This window comes from Saccopteryx bilineata, chromosome 3, assembly GCF_036850765.1.
Source record: "Saccopteryx bilineata isolate mSacBil1 chromosome 3, mSacBil1_pri_phased_curated, whole genome shotgun sequence".
NCBI lineage: Eukaryota > Metazoa > Chordata > Mammalia > Chiroptera > Emballonuridae > Saccopteryx > Saccopteryx bilineata.
In genome coordinates, this window is record NC_089492.1 from 117,096,595 (window position 1) to 117,121,082 (window position 24,488).

General features: G+C 38.7%; 1 protein-coding gene, 1 non-coding gene and 1 pseudogene across 3 annotated transcripts in view; 1 reads left to right on the top strand and 2 right to left on the bottom strand.

Annotated features, from left to right (window-relative positions):
* Positions 1-24,488, top strand: part of REL (REL proto-oncogene, NF-kB subunit) — a 55,952-nt gene that overhangs the window by 4,574 nt on the left and 26,890 nt on the right. For both annotated transcript variants that reach the window (XM_066267193.1, XM_066267194.1), the window contains exons 2-4: positions 8,165-8,307; positions 11,024-11,172; positions 19,863-19,954. In XM_066267193.1, the coding sequence (XP_066123290.1) occupies positions 8,165-8,307; positions 11,024-11,172; positions 19,863-19,954 (384 nt within the window). The remainder of the gene's footprint in view (positions 1-8,164; positions 8,308-11,023; positions 11,173-19,862; positions 19,955-24,488) is intronic.
* Positions 433-635, bottom strand: LOC136332509 (U2 spliceosomal RNA; annotated as a pseudogene).
* Positions 11,538-11,668, bottom strand: LOC136332403 (small nucleolar RNA SNORA51). Its single transcript, XR_010730671.1, has one exon. It is a non-coding gene; the product is annotated as a small nucleolar RNA SNORA51 (small nucleolar RNA).

A 24,488-nucleotide genomic window follows, 5' to 3' on the forward strand; every position in this document is an offset into this window, starting at 1 on the left:
TAGATATACTTAAACTAAAATAAATTGTTTAATTCATATTTAAATGAGCCTCCTCATTTATTATTTTTTTATTTTTAAATCTAGTAGTCTTAATCAAGACAGATCATTTGTCACTACCATCTATTTTTAATTTAGTTAAATACCTGAAAAATGTAGGACAGATTTTAAATATTTCTCTACTTTTCACCCTGGAAGTTAATTTTTTTTTAAAGATTTTATTTATTGATTTTAGAAAGAGGAGAGAGAGAGAAACAGAAGAGGGGAATAAGAAGCACCAACTCAGTAGTTGCTTCTCATATGTGCTTGACTGGTCAAGCCTGGGGTTTCAAACCAGCAACCTCAGCATTCTGGGTTAACGCTTTATCCACTGTGCCACCACAGGTCAGGCAATTTTTTTTCCAACACTTTTTACACCCACATCAATGGAATCTCTAGAAGTAGAATTTCTGTTGCCAAAATCTTTTATTTACCTTGTGATGTATACACCAGTCAGATACTCATCTGAAAATTCTCTTACTTGGATTCTTAAAACCCAGTGAGAATCAGCCTGTTATATTGGATAGAGACTGTATCAGATATTAAACTGATAAGAACAGATACTACACTTGATCTTAGCCAAAACGCTGAGAAGCAATAGCCTGATATATTGGAATAAACCTGGACTTTAGCCCATGATGCACCTGAATTAGTTTTTATTTCACTTCTATCACTCTATTATTTAAAAATGGGAAGTCTGCAGAGTCTTGTGAGGAACAAATGTTGTTATGCATGCCCACAGGTGTTAGTTTTCTTTTGTAGTGGAACGGTTTGGGAATTCAAACCTGTAGAAACAGCAGCTAATGAGGATCCTTGACACATTTACATATCCTGGTGATTCTAGAATTTTGTGAAACCATAAAGCCAGTATTAATAAACTAGGTCAGATACTAGATAGAAAACATATCTTTCAAGAATAGACAAGAAAAAAATACCCATTTGAAATGGTTTTGTGTAGATTTAAACTAGGAGAGTCAAATATGACAGTGATGTTTGGACTCAGTACTTCGTCCATTTAAATAATAGTAAATGTTCTGGAAAAAATAAAAAGTATATAAAAAATTGCTTAGTAGATAAACCATGTGTCCATTTGCCAAGTTGATTGATATAACTTATCCTCTATTTAATTTTTTTTTTTTTTTTTTTCATTTTTCTGAAGCTGGAAACAGGGAGAGACAGTCAGACAGACTCCCGCATGCGCCCGACCGGGATCCACCCGGCACGCCCACCAGGGGCGAAGCTCTGCCCACCAGGGGGCGATGCTCTGCCCATCCTGGGCATCGCCATGTTGCGACCAGAGCCACTCTAGCGCCTGGGGCAGAGGCCACAGAGCCATCCCCAGCGCCCGGGCCATCTTTGCTCCAATGGAGCCTTGGCTGCGGGAGGGGACGAGAGAGACAGAGAGGAAAGCGCGGCGGAGGGGTGGAGAAGCAAATGGGCGCTTCTCCTGTGTGCCCTGGCCGGAAATCGAACCCGGGTCCTCCGCACGCTAGGCCGACGCTCTACCGCTGAGCCAACCGGCCAGGGCCTATTTAATTTTTTGATCTTAGACAAAAAGGCTGAGAAGCGATCTATTTGATTTCTTTAGTACCTTCCATGTTAGTTTTTTTTTTTTTTATGTTAGTTTTTGCCTTTTTTATAGGACTAGACCCTAAATTTTCTTTGCCTCTTTGTTAATTGCATGCAGTTCAAGCTATGAAAGAGGTGGTAACTTTAAATTTTGATCATAACTAGAAAGAAAAAGGATAACTCACCTGTATCTTAAGCTAAAGATCATTATTCTGATTCAGTTGTGTTCGTAGGTTGAAGGAAGGAAAATTAAATGTTATTTTCTTTTTCTTTGAAGTGAATAGAGGTGATAATTTGGAAAAGAATATATTCTTAGCTCCATTTGCTCCTTTGGTTCTCTGTTATCCGGTACTTCTGTGAGGGAGATGTAGTCTGCAGTCAGTTATTCTCAACTGTGATGTTAACACAGTGGCATGTTATAATCATATGTGTGCTGTATTTTGAGAAATGTTTTTGTGAGGTTTTTGTGTGTGTGTGTGTGTGTGTGAGAGAGAGAGAGAGAGAGAGAGAGAGAGATAGGGACAGGCAGACAGGAAGGGAGAGAGAGATGAGAAGCATCAATTCTTGGTTGCAGCACCTTAGTTGTTCATTGATTGCTTTCTCATATGTGCCTTGACTGGGGGGCTATGGTAGACGGAGTAACCCCTTGCTCAAGCCAGTGACCTTGGGCTCAAGTTGGTGAGTCTTGCTCAAACCAGATGAGAGCCTGTGCTCAAGCCAGCAACCTCGGGGTTTTGAACCTGGGTCTTCCACATCCCAGTCCAGTGCTCTATCCACTGCACCACCACCTGGTTAGGCAAGAAATGTTTTTGATGACAGTTAAAATATTAATTTTGCAGATGATTTACTCTTTAAATAAACCAGAGTTTAAGATTAAAGGCTATCCCTATAATAATAATTCCCCTCCCCTTGTATTTGCATAGGCTTTTTAGAGTAGGAAAGAAGAGCTATAAGGAGTCAGAATTCCTCTGCTTAGTTCATCTATCACCCAGCCCATACTTGTATGTGAATTTTTTTATTCTCTAGATATTTGCATCACTATTTCCACTTCTTTATGTTTTGGGACAGTGTTTTTTGTTTGTTTTTAATAAGAGAAAGTTTGTAAAGTCACAGAGGTAGGAGAAATGAGCTCAGGAAACAAGTTTCAGAGGCAAAAGAAGGGACCCTTGGGGCTTAGGAGAGAGAAGGGTGAAATTACCATGTGGGGGGAGGTGGGGGTGAGAAAAGGCAGAGCTTGGGGCAGTGGTTCTCAATCAGGAATTTGTTAAGAATTGCTTGCAAGGTTTTTTCAGAAACATGTCTGGGCTTTAGATGGATCTCTGTTTCTATTCAGCAGATCTCAGGTGGGGTCAGGGCATGTATGTTTTGAAAAGCTACCTAGGTGATTCTGAAATACAACCCCAATATGAACTCTATTCCAGGAATTTCTTTGGATCTAAATACTTACTTGCCTATACCAAGATGTGTATCTTCTTAAACTAAGTTGCATTTACAGTATTTTAGGTTATTTGCTATATGAGTTATTGTGAATTTATCCCAACCTACTATTAAGCTTGTTCTTTTAAATTTTTTTTATTGATTTACAGGGAGAGAGAGAGAGAAACATAGATTTGTTGTTCCACTTATTTGTGCATTTCATTGGTTGATTCTTATATGTGCCCTAGTCCATAATCTAACCCATAACCTTGGTGTATCAGAAAGACACTCTAACCAACTGGTCTACCTAGCCAGGGCCTATGATTGTTGTTTGAATTTGACACCCTGGGATCCCAGCTGTCATTACTTGCTAATGTCATAATTTCTTATTTCATATAATTTTGAGGTTTAGTTTTATCATCTGTACAATAGGATAATTTCTATTCTGTTTTTATGTTAAAAGGGTTATATGAGAAATGATAAAGTGCTTTATAGTAGTGTTATAATTCCTATAATTATTTTTTTTACTGTGTAATTAATGCTGGTTCTCAGTTTTAGCTATAAGGTTTTAGTTTATAATGTGTCTATTTCTAATGATTGATGATCTATTTTTAACTCTTATTTCAGTGTAATTTTTTTATTTTAACAAACTCATACTTTATTAGGTGGGCACTATGTTTTAAAATAGCACTTTTTTTTTGCCTAAGTACAGATAACCTAAATATATCCCGCAAAGCATTGGCTTTTATAATGTTCAAAGTACAGGGATCGATCCCAGCTTATTAGTTGAAGACATGTACAGTAATCAGTTTGTTTCGAACCAATTTTGAAGACTTCTCAGGGCTTTTTAGAACTTTCACGATTTGAGATAGTATTAGCTAAGAGTACTTATTTTCCCTATAATTCCCTGATTTATTATTTTGCCTTCTTCTACTCCACAGATGACTACATTTCAACACATTTTATATTCAGGAAGAATTGCACTTTAAAACAGGTTATTGAGGAAGGGAATAACTGGTACATTGTACTGATGCATGGTATAAATGTTTTAGAGCAGAAAAGTATTAAACATGTAAATACACATAAAAAATCAGAATATAAATGGGTATGAGAAGTATGAAGATGTGGCCATTCTAGTACATAAAAAACACTATTTTTTCCATAGTAGTAGAAGCTGTTGAAGAAAATCTGATTAATATGAATACATAACTTACACAAACAAAAAGATCTTCAGATTTTTATTCATTCATTCACCAGTTGTTTACTGATTATCTGTGCAAAGCACTGATGAGTAAGACACAATTCCTGCCTTCAAGTAGCTTGGAAATTAAAGTAACTTATTTTCAAGTAGAAATAGTGTCTTCCCTAAATTATAGTTATTTGGAATAATTGCCATAAATGAACAACTGTGGTAGTTTAGAGGAGAGGGAGATTATTTCCAGCTGTGGGGCTGGTTTTACCAATAAAAAGCTTCTACAATAGGAAGAATAAATTTCAAGGTGTTTCTTTTTAAGTACTTGATATATAACTAATATTTGTCAGTATAGCTTAAATACCTTTTAAGAATGTTTTGTTTCATTTTAAACAAGTGTTCTTTTGTGAATAGACTTTTCATAAACACACTTTCTAATTTAATGATGTCTTGTGTAACAAATGAAATTATTTGAATTCTCACTATGAGCTTAGGACTTTTGTTCATATTCCTCCCTCAGAAGTTATCCACTTACCATTAATGATGTCATTCTATATCACCTTCCCACCCAGACATCTTTAAGTAGTGGGCAGGGATTTATTTGACCTTTAGTTCAGCCACATACATGATTTAAGTATCACTTAAAAAAATATTATTGTGAGGAAAATATACAACCTTTTAAATATTCCTACAAAGATATATAAGCAGATGAAATACTTGAAGCTGAAATGTGAATTTGAATTATTTGAAATAAATAAAAATATATAAGGACGTAAAATTATGGAATAACTCATCTGCATGCCTTACATTTTTCAGTAAAGTTGAAATAGTATTATGAACTTGATTAGGTTATTTCAGTGTTGTTTTTTTGGCTCTTTGTCTTTTGAATAAACAAATAGGTAGTAAATTCAGACACAAGGAGTCTGAATCAAACAGGATAAAGTTAAAGATAACAGTAATACTTTATTCAACAACCTAAGTACAAACTGTGGAGCCATCAATGATTATTTCTCTTAATCCTGAAGTTCAGTGAGTCACCAAGTACTGTCAGTTTTATCTTTTAAATAACCCTTTGTTCCTATTATCACTACCATGTTTCAGACATACCCTCATCATTGCTCATGTTATTGTAACAGCCTCTAAAACTGATCACCTTGCTTTTTCTTCTCAATCTGTTCATTGCCACCAGAATTCTTACCCTAAAATTCTGATCTGATCATGCGATTGCCCTGCATAAAACCATTCACTGATTCTCTGACACTCATACAATGAAATCCAAATTCCCAAATGTACTCTGGCTTTGGTTTTCTTTCTGAGGGTGGTAAATGCACCCACTTCCACTGGGACTACATTGGTGATTCGTAAACTCTTCTCTTCCATTGGGGCTGTATCTTTTATATATACTGGTACAGCTTTGAGCACACGTTCTCTTTTCCCTAGATTGCCTAACTGCCCCTGTTCTCCCTCCTCTCTCCCCAGCCTTTTGGTTTATTAACTCCTTTTATCAGGCGTTCCTGACTCTTTTGTTTTTATTATCATTTTATACAGAATTTTATTAGCATAAACAAAATTATTTTCGGCCCTTCTTTAATCAAATAATTTGTATTACTTGCCTCACTGTTCTGTAAAATCCTTGAAAGTAGGAGTTGTGATACCATTATAGTATCACTATAAATCATTGTTTTCAAGAAAACATCTGAAATAATCGACAGGACACTTGGAAGAACTTAATATTTTATTTCTTTTCTTTTTTTTATTAAGTGAGAGATGGGGAGGCAGGGAGGCAGAGAGACAGACTCCCGCATGCGCCCCAACTGGGGTCCACCCAGCAAGCCCACTCCAGGGCGATACTCTGCCTATCTGGGGCTGCTGCTCTGTTGCTTGGCAACTGAGCCATTTCAGCACCTGAGACGAGGCCATGGATCCATCCTCAGTGCCCGGGGCCAACTTGCTCAACCCATTCGAGCCATGGCTGCTGGAGAAGAAGAGAGAAAGGGGGAGGGGTGGAAAGAACATGGTCACTTCTCCTGTGTTTCCTGACCAGGCATCAAACCCAGGACTTCCACACACCAGGCCAACGACGCTGTACTGCTGAGCCAACCAGCCAGGGCCAATACTTCATTTCTAATCCTCACAACAACCCAATGAAATAGTACTGTTATTACTATCTCAATTTTATAGAGTAGGAAATTTAAGAGATTTAGTAGCTTTTCTTAAGATTTGGCTGGATAGGATTCAGAAGGCCTCTTCCCATAATGTACTGATAAGATCCACTGTATTACCCTTTCTGAAGATTCGTTTGCATTCTAACACTGGATAAGCCTATAGTCCAAAAAAAAAAAAAGATATATAATTTTAGTATATAGGCTGCTGAAGCAAACACAAAAAAGGATACTTACTTGTGGCAATTTAGAAATCACTGAGCTGATTGAGTATTTTTTTCCTTGTGGACATTCTCTTCATGAAATAAAGACACATTTCTACGTGCTCTTATTGAAAGCACCTTGGGTGTCATTATTGAACTTTTTCCCACAATTTGGATTAGAAGGGGTAAAGGTGTATATGTTTTAGACAGATTTTTTGACATAATAAATTATATATGTCAAAAGTATGCAATTGGTACATTTTGACATGTATACAACCTTGAAATCATTACTATAATCAAGAGAAGTAACATACCCCTCACCCTTCAATTTTCCCATCCACTCCACACCCGCAATTTTTCATTATAGATTAGTTTACATGTCCTAGAGTTTTTTGTTTGTTTGGTGGGGTTTTTTTGTATTTTTTAAAAGTTAGAAGTGGGGAGGCAGTCAGACAGACTCCTGTATGTGCCCAACCAGGATCCACCCAGCATGCCCACCAGCGGGCGATGCTCTGCCCATCTGGGGCGTTGCTCCGTTGCGGCAGGAGCCATTCTAGCGCTTGAGGCAGAGGCCACAGAGCCATTCTCAGTGCCTAGGCCAACTTTGCTCCAATGGAGCCCTGGCTGCCAGAAGGGAAGAGAGAGAGAGAGAGGAAGGAGAGGGGGAAGAGTGGAGAAGCAGATGGGCACTTCTCCTGTGTTCCCTGGCTGGGAATTGAACCTGGGACTTCCACATGCCAGGCCGATGCTCTACCGCTGAGCCAACCGGCCAGGGCCTTACATGTTCTAGAGTTTTGTATATATAAAATCATACAGTATGTGCTCTTTTGGTCTGGCTGCTTTCACTTAGCATAATTATATTGAGATCCATCTATGTTGTGTGTATCAGTAGTTCATTCTACAGTTGCATATTTTGAATTATATTTGTTATAGAAAGTAAATAATTCTTTTCCTTCATTGTATCTTACACTGTAGAAAAGATTTAAATGAGAATGGTTGAAAATTATGTTAAGTCTGTCAAGTCCCTTCTGGAACTTGTTTTGATATACTATGTATAAGTCCATTGACATTCCAGTGGAGATATAAAAATTTACATATCCTTCTGCAAGGATTTAAATGTATTTTCATTTTCAGTGAGTAGTCTTATGTAAAAGTCTAATGTAAAACCAAGCAGTTAAACCCACTTTTGGAGTGTAACATGGTACTTCTAAAGACTTTCTTTTTGATTCTTCCAGGGGAGTCTTAGGGAGAAACCCTTCTGCCTGGTTTCGTGTGAGGAGTGGATATCTCTAAAGTGGCTGGCTCAGAACTTCACATTGGCATTAGCTATCGATATTAAGTGATAAAGTGCTAACTAATATTATTTGAATGACTTGTATTAACACTGTATGGAAGTCTAATTTGAATGAGAGAAAAAGATGTCTTTACCACTTGATCTTAGATAATAACTATTGTGTATTTTAACCTTGTTAGTTAATATCAGGAGGGAAAATCTTCGAGTCTACTGTTTTGAAAAATAATGAAATGGTTAATCCATTATTATTGCTCTCCTAATCTCACCCTCTCCCTTCCTTTTTAACATTCAGGTGGGTATAACCCATATATAGAGATAATTGAACAACCCAGGCAGAGAGGAATGCGTTTTCGATACAAATGTGAAGGGCGATCAGCAGGCAGCATTCCAGGGGAGCATAGCACAGACAACAACCGCACTTACCCGTCTATCCAGGTAACAGACATTCTCCTGCGTGTGTGTCTCACTCCCAGCTGCTTCATATTTTAGCTACAGCAATTACATTAGAATCCTAATTTCTTTACAGTCATCTCCATGGACTTTTCTTTTTTTCTTTTTCCTCTTCTTTTTTGTTGATTTGGACTAAATAGCTGTGTAGGGTCGTTTCTTAAATATAGTATGGATTCTTCATCCCTGCAGATAGTTGCTCTTTATTTGTGTGTTAACCTAAGTCGAGTGATTCACAGTGCTCAGTATATATGCATTGGCAGCTTTTCATCCCTTTCATGAAACAGCTGATGAGGAAAAGGCGTTCTCCTTCCAGCAATGAACAAGATTGTTCTGTGGATTAAAAACCTGGATTTGGGAACTCAGAATTCTTCTTCCTAGAATCACTTGACTAAACTAGGGATTATGGGAAAGGAAAATGAACATATTTGCCTCCTTTTTCCTTGCATTTATTGCCTGTCCCTCATATTCTGGGTTTCATTGACTGATCTGAAATATAGTCACTTTTAAATATCTTTTTTTTTATATTCATATAAGTTTTAAAAGTAGTTTTTGATCCAAAATGACTTTGGTAATAACTATATTTATAAAATATATTTATGCTTATATACTATACTTCATTTGATTTTTAGTGAACTTTTATCTTTTAAATGCCAATTAAAAACTTTAATGGCAGAACAGATTTTGAAAAGTGTTATTTAGTTTTTCATCAACAAATCTTAATGCGCTGTTTTATAGCTAGATTATTTACAAAGTTTATAGTCTATTGAACTTTAAAGGAATGCTAAATTATAGAACAAGGCAATTGCAAAATTAATGAATCCAAGTTCCTAATTTTTGTCACTTTTTTTGGCAGCAATATGTATTTGAGTTATCTAGGTCCTTTTATTTAAATATTAAAATGGAAAAAATGCTAATAAAAGGTAAATAAGAAAATACTGTTTTTCTCTCTTTTTTTTTTTTTTTTTTTTTTTGCATCTTTCTGAAGCTGGAAACAGGGAGAGACAGTCAGACAGACTCCCGCATGTGCCCGACCAGGATCCACCCGGCGCGCCCACCAGGGGCTACGCTCTGCCCACCAGGGGGCGATGCTCTGCCCCTCCGGGGCGTCGCTCTGCCACGACCAGAGCCACTCCAGCGCCTGGGGCAGAGGCCAAGGAGCCATCCCCAGCGCCTGGGCCATCCCTGCTCTAATGGAGCCTTGGCTGCGGGAGGGGAAGAGAGAGACAGAGAGGAAGGAGGGGAGGGGGGTGAGAAGCAAATGGGCGCTTCTCCTATGTGCCCTGGCCGGGAATCGAACCCGGGTCCCCCGCACGCCAGGCCGACGCTCTACCGCTGAGCCAACCAGCCAGGGCCTGTTTTTCTCATTTTTTAAGAGCAATTTTTAACTCCCTAATTCAGCTTATTCTGTATATTCTCTAAACTATTTCTAAGATATGTATCCTTACCATGCCAGTAAATCCTAAATATATTTATTTGAATTCTCTGTCAGCCTCTATTACAGTTTTAAGTAGTTACTCTCTTTTTATTCAGAAAGGCAATATATATTTCTTGCTTGCTTTTTAAATTAAGTTTAAACTCAAAATTATGGATTTTAATGTCCTCTCACCTGTACCCATTGTTACTTAATTATCTTGCTCCCTTATTGTAAGCTGGTTTTTATATTCCCTGCTTTGTGTTTGCATATTTGCTAGCTTCCAAACTAAACATTAGCTCCTCCTCATGCTTAGAATGTCCTCTTTCCATGCTTAAGTCCCCTCTTTATTCTCAGTGTTCTAGATGCACTTACTGGGTGAAAACAGTTTTGTGGAACTCAACTTGATTTATTGTCTACTGTACAGTAAACACTTGGGATGTGCTTACTAACGAACAAATTTTTTTGTGAGATGAAATTTCACATATTAAATAAAATGGTCTTGTGTATTGGTGTGGCTTAAATAGATACACTGCTCACAAAAATTAGGGGATATTTTATCACTTCATATTCATTTTGAAATATCCCCTAATTTTTGTGAGCAGTGTACTTTTGAAAGGATGTTGATGGGATGACAGTGAACCTAAGAGCATGACATTCAGTGACTTAACATCTCAGTATTTTCTTATACTCTGTGATAGTATTTTGGTATAATTTTACTTGTTTTTAAAAGGAAGATAAGCAGAATCAGATTGAGATAACCAATTGAAATTAATATGCCAGGGAACTGAAGGTAAAGTCTTTACTAGTATTATCTGGAAAATATCCAAACTACCCTTGCCAGCCAATTGGACTTTATTTATCCAGTACTAACTACATTATATAAATTGAACTCATTTAGTAGATCAGTTCTTTTTTTTTTTTTTTTGGTGACAGAGAGAGGGACAGAGGGACAGACAGGAAGGGAGATGAGAAGCATCAATTCTTTGTTGTGGCACCTTAGTTATTCATTGATTGCTTTCTCATATGTGCCTTGACCAGGTAGTAGGGGAGGGGGCTACAGCAGAGTGAGTGACCCCTTGCTCAAGCCAGCAACTTTGGGTTCAAGCTGGTGAGCCTTGCTCAAACCAGATGAGCCCACGCTCATGCCGTCAACCTTGGGGTTTCAAACCTGGGTCCTCTGCGTCCCAATCCGATACTCTATCCACTACGCCACCACCAGGTCAGGCAGTAGGTCAGTTCTTAATGAGAAATATTTATGGATCATCTATTTTCTTCCCCCCTTTTCAGATTATGAACTATTATGGAAAAGGAAAAGTAAGAATTACATTAGTAACAAAGAATGAACCATTTAAACCTCATCCTCATGATTTAGTAGGAAAAGACTGCAGAGATGGCTACTATGAAGCAGAATTTGGACAAGAACGCAGGCCCTTATTGTAAGTATGCAATCACAGACGTCTTCAGGAATTGGAGAAGCATAGGACACTTTGTTTCCTAACCATGTACATCTGATATTTTTTAGCAGAATAAACTAATTCCTCATTCTATTTCTATTTCCCATAGTGTACACTTAAATTTTCTTACCATTTGCATTAGAAATATCCTTTTATTCTGTGTTTAATAGACACAGTTTATGATGGTAGCAGGAATACTTACTTATTGTTACCTAAAGTAAACATAGATTTTTTTTTTTTTAATCACTCCCTGGCCCAGCTGCCACAACTCATATAAAAGCTACTCACCACATCTACTCTTTGCTTGGAGGAAGTAAAAACAAGTCCAATCTCGAGCCTCCTGAGCCCTATGTCCCCCCATTCACATTACAGACCAGGCAAAGAGCCAGGGCTGAGGTGTAGATGGGTGGGTTTACTCTGCCTCCTCTTTCTGTACAGTCAGTGTAAGAACACAGCCTGCGGTAAGCACTGGGAGGCCAACATAGATAATTTTATGGTCTGATTTGTTTTCTTAGTTTGAACAAGTTATGGAAAACTTTATAAATTTTTACTCTTGTCTTTTCCTTTCTTCTCCCTTCCTTCCTTCTCCAATTGAGAATAAGGGAAATAAAGAGACTCCCATATGTGCCCCAACCAGGATCCATATGGCAGCCCCCGTCTGGGACTGATGCTCTGTCCATCTGGGGCCATGCTTGCAACCCACAACTGAGCTATTTTTAGCCCCTGAAGTGGAGGCTCCACAGAGCCATCCTCAGCACTCAGGGCCGATATGCTCAAACCAATCGAGCCATGGCTGCAGGATGGGAAGAGAGAGAAAGAGAATGGGGAGGGAGAAGGGTGGAGAATCAGATGGCCGATTCTCCTGTATGCCCTGACTAGGAATTGAACCAGGGACATCCTCACTCCGGGCCAATGCTCTGCCACTGAGCCAACCAGCCAGGGCCTTACTCTATATTTTCATTAATAGTTAATTTTAAAATTGCCAGATGTGAGAAAATTCACTGTAAAACTGGAATTATTATGTAGAAAAGAGTAGGCTATAAAATCAACATGAACAGTAATTCTAAGATTAAAAATAATGTATCACTTCATTGGTAAGGCTGCCAGAAAATGGGTCCATTCATTATATCAGTGAGAGAGTAAATTAAAACCTTTCTGGTACGGAAAGTCAGAAAAATATGACTGTCTTTTAGCAATTCTACTTCTAGAAATTTGTCCTCAGGAAACAAGCAAGTTCAGACTCTTTGTTATGATGATATTCATTATAGCTCTGTAATTGTAAAAAGTTAGAAGCAATCCAAATACAGTAGTACCTTGAGATAGGAGTTTAATTTGTTCTGTAACTGACCTTGTAAGTAAGTCAGTCAACTTGTATATCAAACAAATTTCTCCCATTTAAAATAACTGAAATAGATTTAATCCGTTTCAGCCCTATGAAACATCCCCAAACCATCCTAAATTATGAAAAAAGACATGTTTTTATTTAAGAAACACATGTATACTTTACCAATGCATAACAAAATATATGAAATAAAAGAAAAAAGTGTTATTTAGTACGGTATTCTTACCTTGGAGACAGACCAGTGCAGCTAACAGAGGTGAATGGCAGAGGAGGAGGGAGGGAGGAAGGGATGCAGGCACTGTAGACACGTAAACTAAAACTGCACTTTCTTAACACTAACTGTAAACTAAAACTGCACTTTCTTTAAACAAAACTAAAACTGCACTTTCTTTACTTAAAATGAAACCACAAAAATTTAATTGTAAAAAAAATGCACTTTCTTAACTTTAAACTTAACCTAAGCTTGACAGTACGTATTTTTCATTTAATCATCACCTGTTTTTGCCTTTTTGGCTGCTCTTTCGGCACTTTCACTTGCAGGACTTTTGAATAAAAATCTATCCAAAGAGGTTTGCTTTTGCCTGCCTTTTAAAATGTTATAGAAATGTGACAGACAAGTGTCATTAAAAAGTGCTGAAGCACGACCAGTTGGAACTTTTTCTGGGTGTTTCTTTTCAATGAAACTTGAAAGCTTCTCCCACATTGCCAGCATGTCTTTAATTTCACTTGTAGAAATCACTTCCTCCGACTCTTACCTCCTCCTCACTACTAATCTCTTGCAGAAACTCCATATGTTGCATCATCTGTAGCTCCTTCAACTCCTCAGTTGAGAGAGTTCCTCCTCATGTTCCTCAATGAGCTCGTTTATGTCACCCTCATCTACCTCCAGACCCATCAACTTTCTGAGGGATACAATCTCATCCAACTCTTCTACCTTGGTCTCAGTCTCTGGTTTGAATCATTTGAAGTCCCTGTCTGAAACAACATCAGGGCATAACTTTTTCCATGCCAAGATCAAAGTTCTTCTTGTAACCTCTTGCCATGTCAAGTCAATAATGTGTAAACATATCACAATGTTGTAGTGATCTTTCCAAAACTCTCGAAGGGTTAGAATCGTATTCTCAGTCACCTCAAGCAGCGGCGGAACAAGTGCTTTGTTGGAAATGACCTGCTGATCCATAGGTTGCAAGATTGAAGTCGTGTTGGGTGGGAGGTAGAGGACTTTCATGAATTTGAACTCATCAAGAATGTCATCTTCAAGACCAGGTGGGTGGGCTGGAGCATTATCAGGGATTAGTAATGCTTTAATTGGGAGTTTATTTTCTTGAAGGTATTTCTTCACTGCAGTACCAAAGACAAGATTTACCCATTCAATAAAAAACTGCTGCATAACCCATGCCTTAGCATTGGTGTACCACATAACCTGCAGTTTTTCTTTAAGAATCTTGTGAATCTTAAAGGCTCAAGGATTTTCGGAATGATACACTAGCAGTGGCTTTACTTTATAGTCACCACTAGCATTTGCACACAATGCAAGGGTCAGACAGTCCTTCATGGGTTTATGGCCTGGCAGCTTCTTCTCCTCTGCGGTGATGAAAGTCCTCCAGGGCATTTTTTTCCCAAAACAATCCTGTTTCGTCACAGTTGAACACTTGTTGGGGGATGTAGTTTGCCTTTGCGATAAGCGCAGCAAAATGTGTGATGTACTTACTCCTCAGCTGTCTTAACGTCAGCACTCGCAGCTTCACCATGCCTCATCACCGAGTGGATGCCAGATCTCTTCTTGAAATTTTCAAACCAGCCGTGACTTGCCTTAAACGTATCTTCTGCCTCTTTTGAGGTTGATGGTTCTTTCTTCTTCAAGTCGCCATAAATAATACATGCCTTTTCGCATATTACAGTCTCTGTCACTGTATCTCCTGCCAGCTCTTTCTCTTTCACCCACACCAGCAAAAGCTTCTCCATTTCTTTTTTTTTTTTTTTTTTTTTACAGAGGCAGAGATAGACAGGGACAGACAGACAGGAACAGAGAGAGATGAGAAGCATCAATCATTAGTTTTTCATTGCGTGTTACGACTTCTTAGTTGTTCATTGATTGCTTTCTCATATGTGCCTTGACCGTGGGCCTTCAGCAGACCGAGTAACCCCTTGCTGGAGCCAGAGACCTTGGGTTCAAGCTGGTAAGCTTCTTGCTCAAGCCAGATGAGCCCGCATTCAAACTGGCGACCTCGGGGTCTCGAACCTGGGTCCTTCCACATCCTAGTCCGATGCTCTATCCACTGTGCCACCACCTGGTCAGGCGCTTCTCCATTTCTTTATGGATATTTCTCCTTAATTGGGACAGAATTGTAGTTCCTTTTGCTGGATTTGTGCTTTTGATGGCATCCTTTTGTTTAAGGATGGTACAAATTGTAGATGTATTGCAGTTGTATAGCCTTGCCAGTTCAATCACTTGTATACCACACTCATGTTTTTCTATTATTTCTTGCTTTACTTCTATTGACATCATTCTCTTCTTCTCGTCACTGTCCTTTACACTCACTTTCTTTAGCCCTATGATAGCACACAAAAAAAGTTAGTAAAAAATGCAAAAATGATGCAAGAATGAGTACAGCGCATGAGATTCGACTTGATTCTGTGGGTAACACGTGAGAAAGAACGAGATGCTGGTGTTGTGCTGCTGATACTGGACCCGTGCACCAATGCACCAACTAGCAGCAGCTTCCTGAATCACGACTCGTATCTTGAAATTTCGCTCGGATCTCAAACAAAAATATGGACCGAGTTGCAGCTCATATCTTAAAAAAAATTCATATGTTGGTCTTCTCGTATCTCAAGGTACCACTGTAATAAATAAAGGGGGATTAGTTAAATAAATTGGTACATCCATGCAATGTACTCCTGTGTAGCCTTAAAAATCACATTGCGGCCCTGGCCAGTTGGCTCAGCAGTAGAGCATCGGCCTGGCGTGCGGGGTACCCGGGTTCAATTCCCGGCCAGGGCACATAGGAGAAGCGCCCATTTGCTTCTCCACCCCCCCTCCTTCCTCTCTGTCTCTCTCTTCCCCTCCCGCAGCAGAGGTTCCATTGGAGCAAAGATGGCCCGGGCGCTGGGGATGGCTCCTTGGCCTCTGCCCCAGGCACTAGAGTGGCTTTGGTCGCTGTAGAGCGACACCCCAGAGGGGCAGAGCATCGCCCCCTGGTGGGCAGAGTCGCCCCTGGTGGGCGTGCCGGGTGGATCCCAGTCGGGCGCATGTGGGAGTCTGTCTGACTGTCTCTCCCCATTTCCAGCTTCAGAAAAATACAAAAAAAAAAAAAAATCACGTTGCAAATATGTCTTTGTATAGAAAGTTATTCACAATATGCTAGGTAAATAAAATGGGTTTAAAACAATATATGATAAACTTTTTTCATTTAAAATAAATGTGTACATACCCATGGTAGTATATACTCTAAGGTATTAATAGTACTTGTCTCTGGGTGGGTAGGATTGTGGGGTTTAATGTTTGTCTTTTAGCTTATTTTTACTCTATAATTAATGTTTTATAATCATGTTTTGAGTTTGGGGGGAAATGAAACTAATTACAACAGGAAAAAATTAGTGGCCTCCTAATATATTAGTAGTAACCATTTAGAAAATAATACTTTAAACTATTTTTCTTACAATAAGGACACAAAACAAACTAGTAATACAAACTTGGCAAGATACATTTCCTGTTTATAATACTTGACCTCCCAACAGCATTTTACACTGTAGATCACTCCTTCCTATACATTCTGATCCTTGATTTCTATGAGAACAAAGTCTTCTGTTTTTGTACTTTTCTGACTGTTCCTTCTCAATGTTATAGGCAGTTAATTTTTGGACTTCCTTAATTATATACAGTAATGCCCAGTAGTGCCCTTTATGGCTGTCCTGTGCTAGTCCAGGTTCCCATTAGGATCACACATTGTATTTAGTTGTCATGCTTATTTGGTCTCCTTTAATTTAGAAAAGTTTCCTAGCTTTTTTCATCTTTTACAACTTTAACATTCTTGAAGAGTCTAGGCTGTTTTTTTGACGATTGTTGTTAAATGTGGATTAGAATAAATGGTTGTTCATAATTATATCTATGTTACCATGAATAATGTGAGTAATATTTTCATGTTAACATGAACCATTTTAGACAAGGACTCTGTAGAGGTGATACTGTATTCTCAAAATATCTCTTCAGGAGACATGTTAGTTTTTTCCATTTGTGATATTAATTGGCATTCTATTATAAAGAAAAACTTTCCTTTCTTACACTTCCCCATGTAAAAAATATCCGTATAGACCCGTGGATTTCTATATTCAGTGTACTGACATTATTGTTTTGATTTTCAAATTGACCCAAATTTGACTAATACAAGCCTCTTCGAACTGTTCCCATGTCCTTCTGACATGGCCCTATCTTTCTTTGAGTGAAGTTGCATCTTCTTTACTGATGCAACAAGTGTTTAAGACTTAACTTGTACTTTTCTTGCCCCTGCCCTGAAATCAACACTTTTTTTCTAGGAAGCCCTAGTTTTGTCAGTGGAGAATATGCTTAGTGTGATTGCCTTTTTGACATATTCTCTTAAATATCTCAAAAGAACCTCAAATAAAATATGCCTAAAACCATTATCATATATAGTCATATTCCTTTCCTCTCAAAATCAGTCCTCCAGTGTACGGTATATTAATGGTTGCTATAGAAGCCCCAAACTTAGGTGTCTTTGACACCTCTCACACAGGTGCACATATTGAATTCACTAATAGTACCTCCTAAATAGTTCTTCAATCTATCCACTTGTCTGTGTGACCTCCATCATGACCACAGTACTATCCCTGTGGTCTAAATGTGGGCTGCAAAGAAGAGCCTTTCTTTAAATTGATTGATTGATTGATTTTAGTGAGAGAGACAAGAACATCTATCTATTCCTGTATGTGCCCTGACTGGGGATCAAACCGACAACCTCTGCACTTTGGGACAATGCTTAACCAACCAAGCTATCTGGCCAGGGCAAGAAGAGCCTTCTGACTAGTCTTCTCGCACCAACTCTTTTTGTGCCTCTTCCTTCCCATGTGCCCTCTTCTTTAGCCAAAGTTATCTTTTTTAAAATTACTTATTCAGTGTGATCTTTTTAAATACAAATCTGATGGTCACATCTCTGCTTAAAACATGTGAATGGCTTTATGTGACATGAAATTTGGACAGCATTCCTTATAAAGCCCACATGACCCACTTGTATCTCTGGCCTCAGTTGTGTTCTTGCTATCTATACTCCAGTCACAAAGGCCTGCCTTCAGTTTCCTGTGCGCACAGTGCTCTTCTGTATGGTCGGTCCTTTGTATGTCCTCTGCCTGAAGTCTCTCTACTCTCGTCTTTCCGTTTCATTTCTATTCATAAGTGCCACTTCCTACAAGAAGCCTGGCTGCTCTCCCTGAATTGACCAGTTCTTTCCCATCATACGTCTTCATGACATCATGTACATCTCCTTTATAAAAATTGTCATAGTTTCAGTTTAGGATTTTTGTGTATGATTACTTAATATCTATCTGCTTCACTAGACTAAATATTAGCAATTTTTTCCTGAATAGGGCCAGATAGTAAATATTTTAGGCTTTGCTAGCCATGTGGTCTCTGTTGTAACTTCTCAGCTCTGCTCTTTCAGCATGAAAGTGCCCATAGACAATACATAAATAGTCATTTAGTTGTATTTCAATAAAATTTTACTTTAAAAAACAGATGGTGGGTCAGATTTGGTCTATGGACTGTATTTGGCCATCTCCTGCACTAGACTGTGAGCTCCATGAGGGGAAGTTTTATATATCCCTATTACTTTCCAGAGTTTTTGTACATGGTAGGAACCCCAAAACTTGTTGAATGACTATAGATGAGTAAAAAATTGATTCACATAATCTCTATGATCCTTGTTTTCCTCATGTTAGAATTTCAGAATCTCTACTACTTATAATATTCTGTGAATAGTGTCAAATATAATGACTCAGATGAAACTAAATCAAGTAGTGTATAAATATGTTAAAATGCATGATTCTTTAAAATCTTTTGTCAGCAAAAAAGTGAGACCAAAAACTAAGAATCTTTCAAAGAAGCGGAATACTTTTGAGGAAGAGGATTGTGGTTTCAGGGTTCCAAGAAAGGATTATGAACTCAAGATGCATTTTTTTAATTAGTGGAGTCAGAGGAAGGAAATGTCAAATATATTTTAGGTGCAAACAGAATCACAGATGTGAATGTGAAGATGAACACAGAGAGAGGCACACAAGGCAGGCAGCCTCCTTTTGCAAAGTGCCATGTGAAATTTGAACACCTACTAATGTTATTGTAGTCACTCTTGCTTCCTTATTCACACCCACCCAACTTTAATGATGTCATGGTTTTTCCATGTGGGAACAAGTATGACTGGTGGTGGTAGGGGAGTTCCCCCAGCTATCATCTGTAGTACACATGCAAATTAGTAACATTGGTAGCTATTGAGAAGTTTTCCATAAATGACATTTTGAAACTTTTGTTAAATATTATTGTTAGCATCAAACACCTAATTAAAAAACACATTTCAATGCTTTCTTATGATGCATGATTATTATAACATCATAAAATATGACATAAAATACATTCCACTGCTACTAGCAGTAAAGTCAGGGCTTAAATCAGGTGCCTGTGAAATGGAGTGTGCGAGGACCCGCAAGCACCATAGCAGTCTGAAGAGCCCTGCAGCGCAGCTCGGTGTTTCTGTGCCGACCCACTGCTGTCAGACCCTTAAAATGTTCAAGAAGCCAGACATGCAGGCATTAGGATGCAGTTACCTGAGTTTTAAGTGTTGGTAGTCTGTGAACATCTTTTTTAAATGTAGACAACACTTTTATGTACTCAGCAAAATGTACCTATGGGCTTCAGCCTGTGGGAATTTTTTTTACAACTTTTACTTTATATTATCAAAGATACAGATTTTATTGATTTGAGGACAAATTTGTTTAGGAGGTTTTAGCTTTTTGGTGGCACTTTCCTGTTCACCTTTGTCTACTTGGGTCTATTTAACATAGGCATATTAGGTATACTTGTGAAATACTTTATGCAAAACTTACATAGATCATTTTTCCTTTAACACTGCTCTCAGAAATGTAACCCTACTTTTTTTACCCTCACATCTTTACCATAGCAATTGGACATTTATAACATGCTTCACTATCTCCATCTGACAGTATGATGACTCTTAACTGTGGATATATGCTTGATACTTGAGGTATTCTTTAGTATTTATGTGTTTAACTGTAATGAAATTTGAAAGCTCTGTTTTCCTTCTAGTTTTCAAAATTTGGGTATTCGATGTGTAAAGAAAAAAGAAGTAAAAGAAGCTATTATTTCAAGAATAAGAGCAGGAATCAATCCTTTCAAAGGTCAGTATGTTTGATATAATTATTTCTATTATTAATGATATTGACTTATTTATGTAAGTGATTTCTATTTGTATTTTAAACATTTTTTAAAAGCTATCTCAACTTCTGTATTCACTTTACTACTTTTTATACCTGTGTCTGAGTAATGAATATATTTAAAATTTTTCAGTTTTAGATTTTTTGTGACAGAGAGAGGGACTGATAAGGACAGACAGGAAGGGAGAGAGATGAGAAGCAATCAGTTCTTCATTGTGGCCCCTTAGTTCATTGATTGCTTTCTCATATGTGCCTTGACCGGAGGGCTACAGCAGACTGAGGGACCCCTTGCTCAAGCCAGCGACCTTAGACTCAAGCTGGTGAGCTTTGCTCAAACCAGATGAGCCCACGCTCAAGCCTGCGACCTTCAGTTTCGAACCCGGGTCTTCTGCATCCTGGTCTGACACTGTATCCACTGCACCATCAACTGGTCAGGCTGGAAAAAAAAATTCCTATGCTCTCATCTCAGTGGAGAATGCCATTCTTCTATAAGAAAACCTCAGAAGTGTTCTCTTAAAAAAAATTCTGGAATGTAAAGGTCTTTTTAAATTATTGTTGACAAACAATATTATATTAGTTTCAGGTGCACAACATAGTGATTTGACATTTATACACCTTACGAAGTGATCACCACAAGAAGTCTTAATATCTGTTGCTATACAAAGTTACTGAGATATTATTGACTGTATTTACTGTGCTGTACTTCACCTCCCCATGACTTACTTATGTTATAATTATAAGTTAGTAACTCTAGTTCCCTTCACCTTTTTTCCCATTTCCCCTACCACCTAACCCTCTGGTAACTATCAATTCTCTCTATTTACAAATTTGTTCATTTTTTTTTTTCAATCCACAGATAAGCAAAATGATTCAGTATTTGTCTTTCTCTGACTTGTTTTACTTAGCGTAATACCCTCTAGGTCCATCTCTGTGGTCACAAATGGCAAGATTTAATTCCTTTTTATGGCTGAGTAATCTATCCTATTGTATATATGTACCATATCTTCAAAATATATTTATCTGTTGATGGACACCTTGGCTGCTTTCGTTATTGTGGATAATGCTGCAGTGAACATAGCACTGCATTTATCTTTTCGAAATAGTGTTTTCATTTTCTCCAGAAGTGGAATGGCTGGGTCCTTTTTTATCTCTTGTTATAACTTGTTTTAAAGTCTGTTTTGTTTGGTATAATAAGTATTGCTACCCTAACTGTTTTGTTTTGTTTCCATTTTCATGAATATTTTTTTCCATCTCTTTATTTTCAGTCTGTGTGTGTCATTTGTTCTGAAGTGAGTCGTTTGTAGACAGCATATATGTGTTTTACTCCATTCAGACACCCTCCGTCTTCTGAATGGAGCACTTAGTTCATATGCATTTAAAGTAATTATTGATAGGTATGAAATTATTGCCATTTTAATTGTTTTCATACTAGCCTTATTAGGTGGTTGGCCTTTTATCTTTACTAGTATATATGTGTGTCTGTACTAGTGAGATTTTTTTTTTCTTTCAGATCTTTTCTTATTTCTAGTTTTGGCCTTTTCTTTTCCACTTAACTCCTTTTAACTTTTCTTGTAATGATTTTAGTGGTGAAGAAATCCTTTAGCTTTTGTTTGGAAAACTATATCTTCTTCAATTCTGAATGATAACCTTACCAGGTATTCTTGATTGTAGGTTTTTTCCCTTTCATCAGGTATATTCCCTTGAATATATATTGCCATAATGTTTTATGATATGTCTTGATGTGGGTCTCTTTGGGTTCATCTTCTTTGGAATTCTCTATGCTTCCTGGATTTGGATGTTTGTTTCCTTTGCCACGTTAGGGAAGTTTTCAGCCATTATTTCTTCAAAAAGGTTTCTTGTCCCTTTCTCTCTTCTCCTTCTGGAACCCCTAAGGTGTGAATGTTAGTATTCTTTTTTTTTTTTTTTTTTAATAAATTTTTATTTTAATGGGGTGACATCAATAAATCAGGGTACATACATTCAAAGAAAACATTTCCAGGTTATCTTGTCATTTAGTTCTGTTGCATACCCATCACCCGAAAAGAGATCATCCTCTGCCACCCTCCATCCAGTTCTCTCTGTACCCCTCCCCCTGCCCCTCTCCCTCCTTCCCTCCCCCCACCCCCCATAGCCACCACACTCCTGTCCATGCCTCCTAGTCTCACTTTTATGTCCCCCCAATGTATGGAATCCTGCAGTTCCTGTTTCTTTCTGATTCACTTATTTCACCCCGCACAATGCTACCAAGAGTCCACCATTCCGCTATAAGTGATCCGATGTCACCATTTCTCCTAGCTGAATAATATACCATGGTGTATATGTGCCCCATCTTCTTCATCCAGTCCTCTATTTTTTTTTACAGTGATTAAAAGCCTTTAAGCAAACTCTTGGCCCATACAGCAAGAATCCCTAAAAGAGTAGTGTCCTTAACATGTTCCCCAAGTCCAAGATGGCCCCATCACCATGCCAAATCCCTGAAAAATGCAACCCAACCACAGTTCAGTCTGTTAGGAACTGTCACAGGGAGCAGGAGTCCAGGAAAGTTAGACTTGATGCTGTCCTAGAGGTCCCTTATGCTAGCCTCATTCTTTTAAATTCTTTTTTCTTTTTCATCTTCCAGTCAGAAGATACCATCAGGAACACACTGTCCTGTATTCCTGATCACTGATCCATTCTTTTGAGTCATCTAATCTGCTAGTTAATTCCTTCTAGTGTGTTTTTTCATTTCAGTTGTTATATTTTTCAGCTTGGATCTTTTTTTTTTTTTTTTGGTTTGGTTTGGTTTGGTTTTGTTTTTTACAGAGCCAGAGAGAGGGACAGATAAAGACAGACAGACAAGAAGGGAGAGAGATGAAAAGCATCAATTCTCTGCTGTGGCACCTTAGTTGTTCATTGATTGCTTTCTCATATGTGCCTTGACTGGGGGGCTACAGCAGAGTGAGTGACCCCTTGCTCAAGCCAGCAACCCCTTACTCAAACCAAATGAGCTTGTGCTCAAGCCAGCGACCTCCGAGTTTCGAACCTGGGTCCTCTGCGACCCAGTCCAATGTTCTATCCACTGTGCTACTGCCTAGTCAGGCCTTTTCTTTATTTATTTTATTTTTTGCTATTTTTATCTCTTTGTTGAAGTTCTCACGGAGTTTATCTACTTGTCTAGACAGTTTGATGAGTATCTTTATGACTATTACTTGAACTCTTTTTAGTAGACAGCTTATCTCCCCTTTGTTTAGTCCTTTTTCTGGGGTTTTGTCTTTTTTGTTTGTCTGTTTGCAACATATTCTTTTGTTGCTTCATTTTGCCTGTTTGTTTCTATTAAGTAGATCAGCTATGTGTCTGGTCTTGAAAAAGTGGCCTTATTTAGAAGGGATCTTGTGGGGCCCAGTGAAATCCCCCCTTGTCACCAGAGCCAGCCACTCCAGGGGTTTTCCTGTGTAGAATAGTGTGGCCACCTGTGATGGTTGGGCCACAGCGGCTGGTGAGGCAGTTCCTGACCCAGCTGACTGTGGGGCTTGGCCACAACTGTTGGGGGCATGCTGATGAGCAGGGCAGGTCTTAGTTGGCTGGCTGCAAGGCCTAGCCCTAAACTGATGCAGACACACTGCTGGGTGCTGGTGTTGATGAGGCTGCCTGCCAGTTATGACGGGGAAGGAGCCACTCTAGAGGGGTGCCAGCCCGTTTGGGCCCTCAGGGAGAACATCAGAGTGGAATGAGTTGTATTAGCAAGGTTGATGGAGAGTGTCAGAAATGGTACCTGCCAGTGTCAGACCAACTAGGTAGGAGAGTAGAGAAAGGAGGAAGAAATTGGCACTCACCAGCACTTTTGTCTTAGGACAAAGTTCCAACGGATCCCTGTCCCTCTAGCACGCACCCTAAAATTAGTCATTGTATCACTTTTACATGTGACCCAGGTGCTTTTCAGACTGCTGCCTCTGCTCTGTGATTCAGAAGGAGTACAACCTTGGTTTCCTACAGCCTTTAGGCTTTCCCACATGTAAGCCCTGCTGGTTTTCTAAGCCAGATGTTATGTGTCTCCTCTTCCTGGTGCCGGTCCCCCAGCTGAGGCTCAGACCCCTCGCTCTTCAGGGAGGGACCTCTGTCATGGTGATACCCCTCCCACTTGTGGGTCACCGCCTGGGTAGTAGGGCAGTGGCCGAGTCCTGACTAGACGGCATCTGTGCCCCTCCGACCCGCCTCAGTTTGGCCTCTTCTTTCTGTGTAGTTGTAGAAAATCTGCTCTGCTCGTCTCCAGGTTGTTCTCAGAGACAGCTGTTCTATATGTAGTCGTAGTTTTTGGTGTCAGTGAGAGAGGTGAGTTCAGTATCTTCCAACTCCATTATGTTTAACCTGAAACCGAGATCCTTTCTCTTGAATGCCAATTAAGCTTGTCTGCAAAATGTCATTCTTTGTAGTTGGTGCACTGCCACTGCAACAGACATTCTCCGGATCCTCTCAGAAATGTTCTGATTCTTTTTGAATGTGGCCTTTCTTTTGCTATTTT